The sequence below is a fragment of the Magnolia sinica genome, chromosome 14 (assembly GCF_029962835.1).
Source record: "Magnolia sinica isolate HGM2019 chromosome 14, MsV1, whole genome shotgun sequence".
In the NCBI taxonomy this organism is placed as follows: Eukaryota; Viridiplantae; Streptophyta; class Magnoliopsida; order Magnoliales; family Magnoliaceae; genus Magnolia; species Magnolia sinica.
The window spans coordinates 39,811,901-39,827,612 of record NC_080586.1 but is presented as its reverse complement, the minus strand read 5'-3'; the positions used below and the strand labels follow the sequence as shown (position 1 = coordinate 39,827,612).

The following is a 15,712-nucleotide window of genomic DNA, read 5'->3' as shown; positions in this document are numbered from 1 at the left end:
CTACAACTCGAATTGACTATCGATCCTTGATTTGTATGGAATCAATGGAAGATGCATTGGTCAAGTTGCAATCTCCACCAAAACCTAATTTCAAGCAAAAGCAAGCCCCTTCTCTTGTTTTCTTCTTCTACTCTGCTTTTCCTGTTGCTGCTCTAGTTCTCTTTGATCTTTTCTGCTCAGCTCACACTCGCTATCGCTGCTTTCTTTTTCATTTTGGTAAGCTGCCATGTTATTTTCGGTTGAGACTTTATCATTTAACCCCTAAAAAAGGAGAGAAGCACTGATACTCGGCAGAACATTATAGTTGATGTTTATGCACTAAGACATTGCAAACATTGAGTTTACGCAACTTAAATCAAACCGTCCAAGTGGTGGGTACCAGTTTAGATGTCTTATAAATAGACAATAACACAGAGTTGATTTCCCAACTATCAGATTGGTCGGCATGAAAAAAAATAATAAATGGTTGGAATTCAACAAATAAATGCAAAGTAATTAGAGGTTAGGAGCGTTAAGTCAATGTGAATTTTGAATGATGAACTATTTCAAGTAGGTCCCACAATTTGGTCTGTTAATTTGGGTTACTGTATGGAACATGTACAATTTATAAACCTTCACATAAACCATCACATGGCGCATTATTTGATACACAGGATATTGTGCATGGGCCATCATGATAAGGCCCATTATATTAATGGTATGGATACGGGCATTGTACTAATGGTCTGAATCACTGACAGGGAATAATGGGCCCCAATTCTATAAAGCATGACTCCTCTAAGTCACCGTGTTCACTCACCCAAGTCAAAATTTGTAGGTGGGTCAAACTGAGTCTGAGTCCGAAGTTCGCCAACCTTACTAAGACAGGAACCTCTTGTGTAAAGATGGTTGGAATGAATGCCATTTTCTTCATGATCTGGTACCATGGGCTGGATGGATTTGGAACTCATCAATTCACCTCTCTTGTCCTTTTCAGTTATGTTTATTTTGCTGAAAGACCCAACTGAGACATGCAAAATCCATTGGTACCTCCCTTCTTTTCTTTCTGTTTAGCTAGTGAACAAACAGAATCTCATCTGTTCGCATTGTGCCCTATGTCCTTATTTTGGGCTCACTATGCTGATGTCTCTAAAATTCCTTGGGCCACCCTCCCTTTCATCTCTCTTCCACTTATTTGAATCCTGGTTAGAAGGCTTTCAACACACCCACCAGAATTTAGTTGTCGATATTGTTTCTTTTCTGGTCATTGCTCATGAGATTTGGAGGGTGAGAAACCACAACAAAGTCCTCAACGCCCCATTTTTCTCTAGCCAATTAATAAATTAATGTTCACTCCTCTGTTGGAGATGTTCAACACCTCTAAACATTCTTATATAGCCACAGTTATTGCTTCAACAACCCATGGTTGACTTTCCCCACCTTTAATTTAATCATGTTGCTAATTCTCATGCCTTCTTCTCAAGGTTATTTTGTAATGATAACGGTGGCTGTAACGGCCACCATTATCTGCCCCGCAACAGACCATTACAAGGCTATTACAGCCTTTTCATGGGGCATAATAGGCCATTAACAATGGTTATGGGTCATTTTTTCCATAACGGCTATCACACACAATGCTTCTTCTTTCCCCATGGTTGTATTACAGCTAGATATTACCGTCAGATGCTGATATTTGGCTTCCAAATTCCATGTTTCATATCTTATCTGCTACCTATGTGTTCAATGTTGGAATGGAGCTTTGGTTTGCTGCTATTTCAAAATTCAGCAGATTTTTGCAGCTGATGTCTTTTTAGCATTTTTGGTTGTGGTTTCTGGCATCACATGAGCTACGTTCTGCTACCCTCGGCTGCCTGTGTTATGGACTGCGTTGATAGCTTTGCAGCTTGAAGGTGGTCGTCGTTCTTTTTTGGGTTTGTTATGGGTCAGCTCAAGGCTTTGGGATAAATATTGCCCATGAGCAGCTCTAGTCAGTTCCAGCTTCTAGATGAGTCTGTACAGGCTGCTGCTATTACTAGATCTACTGGTTCATTTTGATTATTAGTCCATGGTCCCTAGTAGCTTTTGAGATGGCTCATTTCAATCATATGGGCAGCAGGAATGGAGGATAAGTCTGTCTATTGTCTGGTAAACAATAATGGCTATATGCAGAGTTTTGATTCAGCTAGCTTGTTGAGCCTGCCTTCATGCTCAGGGTCCAGTCTCTTTGCATGGCTTTGTTGCTAGTTGTGGGCCTTTGGCCTTGGATTAATTGTCTTAGGATCCCTGTCTGCTTGCTATTGGTTTTTCTAGTTTTGGAGTTGATGATTGTACGAGAATCTTGTTGAGGTACCTTTAGTTTTATTGGCCCTCCTTATATTTTCCTCTTATTATCAATTATTTTATGTGGTAAAAAAAGATATTCTAGGGGATTTTCTAGAATATCAAATGTTGATAATGGAATTCTCCTATATATACAATATTACAAGAATGCCATGATCTATAAATCATTGCTTAGCATGTACTAAATTACATGAGAACTAAAATACAAAAATAATGCCATTTTGTAGAAATCTAGAGAAAAACTTATTTTCTTTGGTAGTGGTAAATGTATGAATGAAGAAATGTACAAAGCAATAGGTCAACATTTTTTAAAATTTTGACCTCAGTTCTTGATGTTGTTCTTACATGAATGACTGCATTGACAGTGAACTTTTAGTGTCTTTGGATTTTTCTATGAGCTTCTTGGATGTATGTTGCATATTCTCTTCATGCTTTTCTTCTCATACTTTTGCTACTAAGTCTTGCACTAATGAGATGTCTGATGAGTTTCTTGAAATGAGTACTGTTGCCTCCATGCATCTTTCTTTGTTTTTTTTTTGGCAGAATCCATCCTCTTTGACAAGAGCACAACTAGAGGTTGACAAAGTTCTACAAGGAAGAGTTCCTAGTTTCGAAGATGTCAAAAAGCTTAAGTATTTAACACGTTGCATAAATGAGTCAATGCGCCTCTACCCACATCCTCCTGTAGGTTGCATGCATTTACCTTTAAGTTAGTGTCTGATGCTCTCTTTCTCTTGACACTTTTCTTCTTGGTTTTGATAAGTCTATAATTTATAGGTTTTGATAAGGCGCGCTCAAGTTGCTGATGTCCTTCCAGGAAATTACAAGGTTAATGCTGGCCAAGATATAATGATATCAGTATATAATATCCACCACTCCTCTCAGGTATCATTTTGTGATTCTCTGTTGGGCAGTAGCTCCTTTATTTCAATGAATAAAATATGTTTGTTGATAAAAACAATTGGTAAATGTGCTATCTTTCTTCTGAGAAACTCCTAATGAGATTCACCTACTGAAATCGATGGATTTTTAGTGTGGTTTACTAGAAGCATATTAGATTATTGAGGGTTGACGTTTTGGATTTTAAGGTTTACAACAAGTTATACATGTCACAGGAAATAAATCTCATATTTTCTCTTTCATCTTTGGGCTTGTGGAAATTATTTCTGACATTTATTGCGCTCAGATTATATGAGCTCTACACTTCATAATCGTTGTTTTAAGTAAATGATGATATCGGTTGATGTATCATTTTTTTTCCAAGAGTTGCAATAAGACATATGACTAGCATACATATTTTACAATATATCTTTAATATTGTTGATATTTGCTGATATATTGCGATATCGATAATATCTCATTATTCCACCACACCTCTAGTTACAAAATTGCACTTTTTGGATCGAAACAGTGTAAGTCAGCATAAATTAGAAAAAAAATTCAAAAATTCAAAAATTCAAAAAAAAAAACCATATTTCCCCAATTTTCTTTTGGGATTCCCCTTGTATTCATGTGGATCTGAGATGACTTCAAGCTGCTACGTGAGTCCATTTGGTTTGTTTTGGTTTTTTGTTGTATTGTCTGTTTCGATACTTGTATTGTATGACATTTGAATGAACTCATTTTGAATATAATTGTTTCATTCATAGCCATCAGTGTGTAGTATTGTCCCCTAGACAATGGGAAAGTACTATGCAGTGTCTTTATTATTATTATTATTATTATTATTATTATTATTATTTTGCAATGTTTAGAGTTTTAAGTGTATAATCATGTGTCTTTTAACATCTCCTGAACTATCACTGAAAATTTTCATCATTTTCCTAAAGTTTCCCCAAAGTTTCCCTTTGACTGCAAAACTTCTATGTGTTACTTGTGATACTTCCCAATATATCCCTCAATATTTCCCATTCTTGAAGGTGTGATATCCAAGGTATTCAATAGCAGTTATGGTTGCCATAATGGCCACCATAATTACTGTTATGATACAAGCAGCAACAACCATTGCAGCCTTTCTTTCTTTCTCTCTCTCTCTCTCTGTTTTTTTTTTTTGAAAACTATATCGGCTCCATAACAGGCCGTTTCGGGCCATTTCTATGGCCCCCTAATGCCTAGTGTTTCCCACTGTTACCTTTACATAACAGCCATTACGTAACCGTTTTTTAATACCTTGAACTTATCATATATACATATACAATACCAATATTTAAATCCTTCTTCAAAATAAACCAATTTCAATGTATCTGTTCAAGGAGTGGAGTTTTTTTCCTCATAAATCTGCCAACAATGTAACAAATTGTAAGCCATAAGGAGCAAGAACCCCCAATCAACATGGTCATATGCTTTTTCCATTTTTAATTTACACAGAATGTCTACTTCACCACATCTCGCTCTCTGGTTGAAGCAGTCATTTGCCACTGGGTTGGTTTTAAGAATCTCCCTCCTTAACAAATGCCTCTTTAGATCAATATATAATCCCATCACCTCTCTAAATCTTTCAGAAAGGACCTTTGCCAGAATTTTGTAAACAGCACTGACAAGACAGATTGGTCTCTATCCCTTAAGAAAGACTTATTGGCCTTGTCTGTGATTTCTATCACCTCATCAATTTCTGGAATAAAATTTAATAAAAATAGCATCCTCTCCCATTACCTCATCATCATCATCACCATCATCTACGCCTCATCCTGATTAACTGGGGTTGGCTACATGAATCCCGTTCTGCCTTATCTCATGATATGCTTCTCTTTTTTAAAGGGACAGCTTGCCATCATGCATCAACCTGTCTTTACTTCTTTTGATCTCCCCATTCCCACTATGATCTAGGAAAGCCAAAAACCCCTATATGGAGAATAGCCCTTTTGGCTGTATGGTGGGCTGTTTGGGAAGAAAGAAATGGCAGATGTTTCAGAAACGAATCCAAATCAGCGGATTCTTCAGCGTGAAGAGTTAAACAGTTAATCATAGAATGGGCTTCGAATGTCGATTCCCTAAAGAGCTGTAATCTTTGTTTCCTAGGAGCTTAGTTGTTGTCGCCTTCTCGGCGATCTTTCTTTTCTTTGTTTCTCTGTTTCTTTTAATACAAATCTCGTGATCGTTTCAAAACTATGACTTGTGTCTGAGTACCTCTGTGTTACTGATGCTCCTTGATGAGACTCATAATCACCCCTGCTGGCCTTTCCTGCTTGCCCCTTCTCTCTCCTTTCCACCAAACCAACTAACATAGGCCTCCACTTCCACACAGTTAAGATGAAACCTAGCCGTTGGATGATTGGTCCTTTTCATCGCCCTGCTGGACATCTCCCATGCCACTTCACCATCATCGTCTATGTGCGAGCCTCTCCATTTATTGATGCTCATGAACCCTACCTGCCGGATTTTCTGCCCTTTGCTGATTTATGATTTTTGTCTTTCCTTTTCCCTCTCTCTCAGAAAGTCGAAGGACTCTCCCACTTATCTGACCTTTACTGGGAAGGTCCGCCCTTTAATGATTAACAGGATTAATGTCTTAACAGGGAAGTTCTATTGGTTCAGATCTTGATTATTCCTAATTCCGTTTCCTCCCTGCAAGCTGTCCTCAAATCCATATCCAGCACCATACCTATGCACGAGTCAATATCTTTGATGGTGTTGATGTCGCATGCATGGAGAGGGATACCCCAGACTTTCATTCGCACTGTCCTGGTTGAGCAGCCAGAAACCACATCACATGGACCTTCCACTGGGTTCTGGTGTTCCTGTAATCTGCCCATCTTTGACACCACCTGTAACATTATCAAGACAGAATCGCAGTCTATCTTCTTCACTCTGATGGGCCGCATGATCTTCCAATGATTGTTAACCCTCTTAGATATCTTCGACTTAGGTGGCCATAAAATAGACCTTGCCAACCAAGCAAGCCTTGGGCAGAGTTCTTCTTGGCAGCTATTGAGTTGTTGATGACTACTCTCATCTTACCTTCCAAAAGCTCCTTCCATGTCTTCATTTCATGAATCATAGTTACAACATCCTGGTAAGATCTTCCTTCCCTACTACTATGCAACTGGATCTTTGCCTCTGCTCACAAATCTTTGCATTTCTTCTCCAGCATTTATGTCTTGAGCTCCCATCAACATGTCTACTTCCTCACCGCTGAGTGATTTCAATGGTGGGGGTCCCCTTCTCTCTGTCTCTGGTGCTTTGGGCCACTTGAGTTTTAGATACGCATCGGTTTTGGGCTCACATCCTAACATGAGCTGCTGCAACTGGTGGACGGAATGGATTTCGCAAATACATCACAATGGTTGGGTCCCACATATATATTTTTAATTTGTTTAATGACATTCTTAAGAAGTTGCATTTGTGTGCACTCTACATACAGAGGAGAGAAAAAGGCGCAGGCTATAAAAATGGATATTGATAAAAATACCCCTGGTTGAAGGGCCAGACACTGATATTCTTTTTTTTCTTTAAATCTCTCGACTAGTAATTGTAGGGGTTAAAATGTCCACCGACTACTTTCGTTATATATTGTAGAGATGGTGTCATATCATAGTGGATTATTGTTGATGTGGGAAAAAACACAAGATAATAATAGTCAGCCAAAAAATCTTTGATGTAGCTTTGTTCTAGCCCTGTACTCAACTGTGATACTGGAATCTGCAATCAGATATTATTTTTCTAAGATAGAAGATAATCACCAAGGTAAGCACAAAAGCTCCTATCAGGACACCAATCCTCAATATCACCTGCCCAATTAGCATCGATTTAGGCTTTCAGTTGTTCCATGATACTATAATAAAAAATCTGATAAACTGAACAACATAGCGAAGGTAACGAACTAATACGTGATATCTGGAAACTTAGTCGGATATGTAGCATTTCCAGTCAGATATTGGTGTAGAGTGGGATCTACAAGTGAATCTTCATTTGTTGTCTTTTGTTTAACATCAAGGTCCAGCCAAGCAACATTCACATAGAAGGTTCCTGCAGCAAAGGTCTAAATATCATTAGAATTGCTATCTGGTGATCAAATCAGATAATTAACCATGCTAATAAAAACATGAAAGAAGTTACTATTTACAGAGTTGGGTCACACTCCTGGAATAGATTTCTTGGGTGCATGATATGTACCCTAACTTGCACGATCCTTCTATCAAGGTGTCACTCCTGCTTCAAATCGCACTTCATACTCGCGCCCTGCTACAATTCATGACTGTTTTATACTTGTGAACATTTTAAAAAACACTCTTCCCCTCTCCCACATCAAATCTATTGCCGCTTCACTTCATACTTCATGCTACTATAGTAGTACTCGAGCAACCGAGATGCTAAACTGGAGGAACTGATTGTCTTTTTATGTATACAGGAATCATGTCACTTCCTAAAATTCCATCATACGGAAAGGACAGCATATAGTAAAGTTAGCTTCATTCATTGCGAGTATATTTTGCATGTGAATGTAAGAAAATTCCAATTCAAAAAGAAATAAGAACTGGCTATTGTCATATATATAATCATGTGTGCATGTGTGCAGAAATGTAACTAATATCAGTATTCTGTTCTTTATATGTTTATTCTGCTTTCATGATTATGTTGTACAAGGTCTGGGAGAGAGCAGAAGAATTTGTGCCTGAAAGATTTGACATGGAAGAACCCATGCCAAATGAGACAAACACTGATTTCAGGTGGGCAATTGTTTTATATCTTTCGAAGGATGGCAGCATGTAACACCTGCATTTGGGAAATTGAAGTACCCCATGTACAACAGTACATTGGTGACATCAGATCCAATGTTCTTCCCAATTTTCCATTTTTGTTGTCCCCCTGACCCAATTTGAAGCCAGTTCTTCCAATATAATGCACAAAGTATATCCAAGAATTTTTCCTAGTACTTCCTCCCCCCCGCCCCCCCTTTTTTTTTCTTGGGGGACTGTTGATAGATGAAAAATGTTCTACCTGCATATACCTGGACACTCTGTCATACAACCTTGCATGTCTGGGACATCCAACCCTGCTTAAAAATCAGGCTGATTTGTGTGTGTGTGTGTGGGGGGGGGGGGGGGGGCGCAATTAACCATTTCCATCTTTATAGCAGTTCATTACTGTTGGATTCTAACTTGAAGAACATTGTGTTGTAGATTCATTCCATTCAGTGGAGGGCCACGCAAGTGTGTTGGTGATCAGTTTGCTTTGTTGGAAGCGATTGTAGCACTTGTGATTTTTCTGCAGCACATGAACTTCGAGCTTGTTCCTGGTCAAAACATCAGCATGACTACTGGTGCTACTATTCATACAACAAATGTATATGCCTTGTCACCTAAGAGCAATCATGTGCTGGATTTTCCACCATGCATATATCCAGACCTGTAAATATCCCACATGTTGGGACCCCTGCACTGTTGCACACAGACACTAGCTGAATTGAAATGCAGCTGTCTTTCGTTACCACCATCTTGAATTCTTTTTTTATCTTTACCAGTTCTGGTTTGCTCGAATGCATACTGATGTATTTTAATGTGATGCCTTGAGACTTTAACCTTCGAATCTGGATCTCTTCCAATTGTCTAAACCGTTTATACAACAAAAAATATCTTACATTAGATTATTCCAACCATTTGAAATTTGGGTCCTCTTCTTTGAAAATGGACAACCCCCCTTCTGGTCTAGCCCGCCCGAACAAAATCAATGTGCCCGGTCACTTCACTACACTCCCAGCTGAAAAATGGAAGAGGGAGATTTAACCACTGACTTTTCAGCCTGGACTTTTTCTTGAGAAAGCTCATGTTTTTTGTCTGGCTTTGCTGAGATTGACGATTGGCTGAGGTTTGGATTATTGAAAAAAACCTAATTCCAATGACTAAATTCCCAACCTATCACATTGCAATACGTCAGGATGTATTCGATTACCAATGACCCTATTCAAGACCTGAACATTTGACGGCATGGTAGGTTAGAACAGATACAGATCATTTTGGGCATTGCGAAAGATTCAAGAATAATTTAACTTGAAAGCAACGGAATTTCTTTGAAGAAACTGTAGATGGGTTTATCTGTTTTTGTACACATGAATGGCATCAAATAGATAAAAGTATGTTTTAAGCAGTTTCTTTTGTTGTTACAGGGCTTATACATGAGAGTGAGTCAACGGCAACCACAACTTGAATTTGCCCCATCTCCTTGGGTAATTCTTATCAATTTTTATGGATGTCTTCACATTTCAGTATTTATTTTATGGTAACACATTGAAATAAAAATAATTCATTTTTGTGGTTGCTTTAGTCCTTTTCTAATGGTAGATCTTGTTCCATAATCATACTCTTGAGATATCTAATATCCTATACACATCGTACATCATGTCATTGTTTCTGCGGTTAGCTCAGCAATGAGTAATGAACATAGAAATTTTGTTATCGCAAATATTCCCGTGATCATAGTTCGAAAGAATAGGCTCTGTGTTTCTCTTTGTTGACTTGCCATTGTAATAAAGAAAACTGCTCACCCACAACCAGTTTTAGGGTGACATAATCTGCAAAACATTTTTAGAAGCATTTTCTTCCCAATGGAAAGTTGGAACCGAAGTTCAGTCATAAAAGGAAATGGGTTGTACAATCGGTACATCTGATTGTTGGTGATCGGCACTATGAAATAAGCAATATCAACCTGAAACATATCTAAACCCTGAATAGCCTAGGGGATTTTCTTGTTAAATCCACCCTTTCCTGGTTCTCTCTATCCCTTGATTCAACCTGGGCGTTTGAAGATAAAAAGCAGGTACACTCATAGAGATTAGTTTCTCTACTATTGACCATAGTTCTAAAGCATGAGTCAGACTCGACTTGAATCGCCACCAGTCAATTCACTCAACGAGATTTTTGGGCTCAACAAAGAAGCTCACCGATGTGGTTATACTTGGTTGTGACTTTTTTGGAAAGCTTTTGCTTTTATTTTTATTTTTTGGCAAAGCATTTTTATTTTTATTTTTTGGAAAGCATTTTTTTCTTGGTTGTGACTTGGTAAGACTTGTCGAGTTAGCTCGTTAACTCAGTAGACTGTATGCAACTCGGTGTGACTTGAACTGAGTCCCTCATTGAGTGATGGGTTGTTTCAACAATTAAAAAGTGGGACACAAGATTTGGACACATGACCTAGCTGTTGAAACACATATCTCACAACCAACTCGCCATGTACTGTGTGAATGAAATTTGAAGCCTTTTTTCATGTACTTATCCCACTCCAAACATATATTATTAAATATTAACCTAATCATTTCTTAATTTAATTATTAAATATTGAGTCGAGTCGATTCAAGTCTTTGGGTTGACCAGACCCAGTTTAATATTGTGTTGAGTTTTCGAGTTTTTGAGTTTTCAAACTATGCTACAGACTAATAAAGATCTTCACTGCTGTGCACGGAGTTTTTATGTGGAGCCCATGATTTGATGATTCAGAAGTATGAGCTTATATCCCTGCCAGTGGGTCACAAAGGATCTCATGGGTGTTTTGGAAGACCAGCATAATGTGACTGTATGTATTAGACTTGGATAAGAAGGTTGCTAGGATAATAGAGACATTAACATTGGTATTTAACTATCCCATGATAGGGGAAATGCATCCTTTCGAGCATGCAAGTATTTGTTTATGAATTCCGGAGTGTTTTTTAATTGGAGTTTGGATAAAGATGGGATAAATCACTTGCAACAAAAGAAAGACAACATCCTTGTTCGACCAAATTTCCCATTTTGAGGGTTTCATTGATTGTGGGGTCAAAATACACATTAGAAGCTGTGACATACCACAAGTCCTTATTTACATCTCAAGTAGAGAAAAACCTTGATTGAAATGGAAACCACATATCTAACACTGTTGGTGGAAAAAGCAGTTTTCACACCATGTAGGGTGATCAAGTGATCTGAAAATCGCCAATGCTGAATCCTTGGCTGCTGATTGGCACTTGGAATCTTATTAGTCACCAAGTGTCAAAGGCAGACTAAATTGTTGGGCATCAAACATGTCTATTAGTTGTTGTGGATATGTTTTTAACTTGAGGCGGTAGAGCCATCGGTATATCTGCTAAGCATGAGATATAACGAAGCCATGAAGAGTCTTGTTGTAGTGTAGAGAGGTTCCCTTTGGCTGGAAAGCATTTGTAGCTCATTGCTAGGGCAGTATTTAATCCACAGGCAGATCTACTGAAGTATGTAACTAGTCCAGTGGGTTTGGAGGATAGCCGGGATGCTTGTGCAAATTACCTCTGCAAGATGGTTTTGTACACTAGAGAGCCACTAGTAACTAGGGACGAACCTTGTGGGGAGAAGAGCAGAGCGCATTAGTGCACTCCATGCAAGAATATGGTATGAAAAGAACCCTAAACACCATTTATCTCAAGTTTTGGATTCAATTCTGTACTGTTTTACTCACATAAGCATTTAATGAACTCGGACCCACTTGATGCTGTGGCGGAGAATTCTGGATAATGTTGTTGGCAGCAGTAGGGGCCATGAGCACGATTTTCTCATCGATCAAGTTTTGGATCCCATGCTTCAAGGTCAACATGGATTGGTTGTAGCCCTTGCATAGGTGGAATGTGCAATTCTTCCATTGTACTTTGGCGCAATGGATTCATTGGGGGCTTAGATTGGAGTTGTTGATGTTGATTTGGATATTGTATAATTGTACATTAGGAATCATATTGTAACAACATGAATTTCTCAATACTCAAGTATTAAATGTACTCAGGTAACACTAGAAACTTTTCCAATTCAGTAGGCGAAAACATATACACACGTCTGAAATTAAGACTTGAAGACTATGAAAATTGGTATATGAAACTTTGATTCTAGAATCCCGACACATTAGAATCACGTAAAATCTTTAGATACACAAATCTAACCGCATGAATTCGATTTAACACCCTTAGAAAGCTACTGATTTCCCCTGAACACCATGATCTTATACTAAACTCTGTGATTTATAAATCATAGGCCACGATCTAAGGAGACCATCATTGATCGACCCAGGTAACTGAATCAGAATGGAGGCCTACTAAAGAACCTACTTAACCAATGGCTTCGATCTTGATTTCCCTAAGTTTAGGAGTTGAATTGACTAAATTACCCTTGTAACACAAGAACCGTGCGATTTTAATTAAATACACTTAGACCATGAATAAATGCACTTTGTAATTTAAATCCTATGCTTGACAATGAACGCTACAAACCTATTACCTAAGTTTAAGAAATATTATTCCCTAAATTGTCTTAAATGTGATTGAAATGTCCAAATGTGTTCTAGACCGTTCATTGGTGGCCAACGATCGCGAAACTATAGGAATACATTTGTCTTAGTGGACTGGACTTTCCACATGGATTTAGATGTCTGAGACCGTACCCTGAATCACGCAACTTAGATCAAAACCTAGGAGTATGAGTTGTGTGACTCACCTCGATTTTCCAAATAAACCTATGTATATGAAACTTTTTTGGGTTTTAGGGTTAGAAAATCATATTTTTAGGTTTTCTTTAGGATTTTTCTTCGGGCTTGCTGGAATTCATTGATTATGTCATCATTTCTTCCGGTGATTGACGCCTAGTGGTAATCGAAGGTAAGTCTATGCCATATACTTGATTTAGAATACTAAAATCGTGTTTTCCTTGTTTTAATTCAATTTTGTAGGAAATTTATGTAGGGTTTTCAGGTTTTCTTCAAAATTTAGATTCTAGATGTTGTTAGTACATGGAATCGTACTCTAAGATGAGGGCTATTATCCTAGGTTAGCTTTTATCAGCTCTTGATGTTTCAGTTGGTGAATTTTGGGTGTTGATTGAAATTATATGTATTTAAATGTTAGAATTATTATATGTTTGTAATTCTTATGCTGTATTGAATTGATAACATGTTTCTTGGGTATGAATTTAGTATTCATTCGGGCTTGATTTTGTGGAAATAAGAAATTGTTCATTTGGCACGCTAAATATTTGATTAAATGTTTATGTAAGAAATTTGATGGAATATAATTAATTCATGCCTATAAACATGATTAATATATTATTGGCTTGTTTTATTTAAGATCAATCTCTGGAAAACCGTTAGAATTGTGGACCACCTATTTCAGGTTTGGTTGCCATAAATTAGTTTGATCGATGCAGGCGGAACACAGCTGGACCGACTTTAGCTTGGGCTACTCGTGAGCTGCTTTGCACCCAATGTCGGCCAATTTATGTTTCCTTGATCCACCAAATTAGTCTAATCCAGAGATGATCATTATTCTGTGAACGTAGACACACATCAGATCAAATCCAGTATACCACGACTACCATTAATAGCCATTTGTAATTGTGATTCAACGAGCTACTCATTACAACTCATGGGTTGGGCGCGGTGATATAGGACACTATGTCTGTTCAAATTCTAACTTGTGGAGGCGAGAGAGCCTGATAGTGAGTCTTGAGCACCGATGGAGGGACGAGCCCGCTATTAATGATTGGGTGATGACCTAAAAATTGTAATGATTTGGAAATGGTGTGCTCACGGTAGTGACCCTCTTGGTCAACATGTAAATTCTTTGATTTTCTAATTCATGAGTTGTGCCGTCTTGAGTTCTTGTAAATCGTCGGCAACTTCATTGTCATTTTTTATGATATTGAACATTGGGTGACAACCCATCACCTTATTGATTTATTTCTTGGGCAAATTGTCAATACCTATGATGTTAATGATTTTGGATATTGGGTGACGACCCTAAATGGATTAATGACACTAGTGATGAGCTATGTGGTTCCTGTGTATTTGACTCATTTTACAATTTTGGTAATCCGGTTTCGCTGATATTGTTGTTTGAATATGGATTAATAAAGGCTTAGTAATCATGCATTCATGTGCATTGGTTCTTATGGGTGTATCGAGTGCCTGGGTTGTTTGACGAGAACCCTCAATGGTTAACTCAACCCCTAGCACTATGCGATTGGCGAGAGGGCCCCCACTGTGTGGTAGGTGAGAGAGCCCCACATTAAAATTGTCCGAACTATGCATCTATACATTTGCACACATGCATTAAACAAGTAAATTATGTAAGTGTTTGTGATCTTTTACTTCATTACTTGAACCTGATTGTGTTGATATTATCTATAACTTAGGGACTGCTAACATTGAGTTGAATATTAACTCTCACCTGGGACGGTATTTTAAAACACTAACCAGATCTCATGTATGTAGGTGTTACCAAGGCCGCTGTGATCAATGACTAAGAATAACTTAGCAGCGCTCTACTTCAGAGTTATCATTGGAGTCATATACAGAAATATCACTTTGTGGAATTACTTTTAAACATTAATTTTGATATATCCATTAATCGAAGTTATTGGTTGCATTTAAATCATGGTATGAACAATAGTGTAATTGTATTTTATCATTTAAATTTTAGTTATTATGCATTGTTTCATTTAAATTTCAATAAGTGAGTTGATGCCAACTAATTTAATCATTAAATTACATTTCTACATGCATTAGTGATACTTGAGAATTTGGGGATCATGGATGTACTCAACCCCTGAATTTCAGGGCATTAGTCATATTCATTGCCATTCATTTACAAAACATTCACAAGATATTCTCACACCATTAACACATTCATACAGGAGAGACAAGGGCACATATAGTTAAAATGATTTTATTATTATATTATGTCACGCCCCAAATTCAAGAACTGACAGCTTCCGTGGTTTCCCGAATTTGATACCCAGCACCCATACACCGAGTATAGAGTTCAACGCACCATAAGGAGATTTATTTATTTATTTATTTATTTTATATAATACTTAGAGCATACAAATCCACAATCACAATACCAAGCAAATAATCTTTTCTATAGATTTAGTCAAATTACAAGTAGAACGCTTTTTAGAAGGTACAAAATGTAGATATCACCAAAGCATAACATAGACGAGATGTATCCATAAAGCTAAGTCCTCCAAGCTACTCATGTCTTTAAAAATGAGAAAAATGAAGGATTAGGCTAGCAGCCTAGTGAGTACGCTCGTGTGTGCGTAGTGTACAAGCATGCAATAACAATCGAGATATCAGAGTACACAAACTAAAGCATGGTAACAATATAATACCACATGAAGCCGAGAGGGCGGGATGTAATGCCAAAGACACAATACAGAAGAAGTTTGTAAGGTGTATGCAGGCATGTAAGTCCTCTAAAAGTCCACATTTTAGCATAGTTACCATATTTGAAAATCACTAGGCCCCGATATCTAGTGCTATGCCAATACCCACCTGGCACACCGGTAGCGGATTCATTTCATGGGTTGGTCAAACTCAACCACATTCGCTTTTCATCTTTGGCTACTCGTGTTCGAACTTTTCCTCACCCGACCGCGTTGACAGGAGTCGGGTTAATAATGGTCTTCAA

General features: G+C 37.8%; 1 protein-coding gene across 2 annotated transcripts in view; it reads left to right on the top strand.

The window, feature by feature from the left end:
* The window catches only part of LOC131224791 (carotene epsilon-monooxygenase, chloroplastic), an 81,164-nt gene extending 66,427 nt beyond the window's left edge, over positions 1 to 14,737 (top strand). The window contains exons 5-10 of one of the 2 annotated variants that reach the window (XM_058220179.1): positions 2,863 to 3,003; positions 3,097 to 3,204; positions 7,903 to 7,985; positions 8,439 to 8,601; positions 9,422 to 9,481; positions 14,512 to 14,737. In XM_058220179.1, the coding sequence (XP_058076162.1) occupies positions 2,863 to 3,003; positions 3,097 to 3,204; positions 7,903 to 7,985; positions 8,439 to 8,601; positions 9,422 to 9,481; positions 14,512 to 14,532 (576 nt within the window). In that variant the 3' untranslated portion in view covers positions 14,533 to 14,737. Of the gene's footprint in view, positions 1 to 2,862; positions 3,004 to 3,096; positions 3,205 to 7,902; positions 7,986 to 8,438; positions 8,602 to 9,421; positions 9,482 to 12,985; positions 13,231 to 14,511 lie in introns of those variants that run through there. The other variant, XM_058220178.1, reaches the window with a different exon arrangement.
* Positions 14,738 to 15,712: the final 975 nt, after the last annotated feature.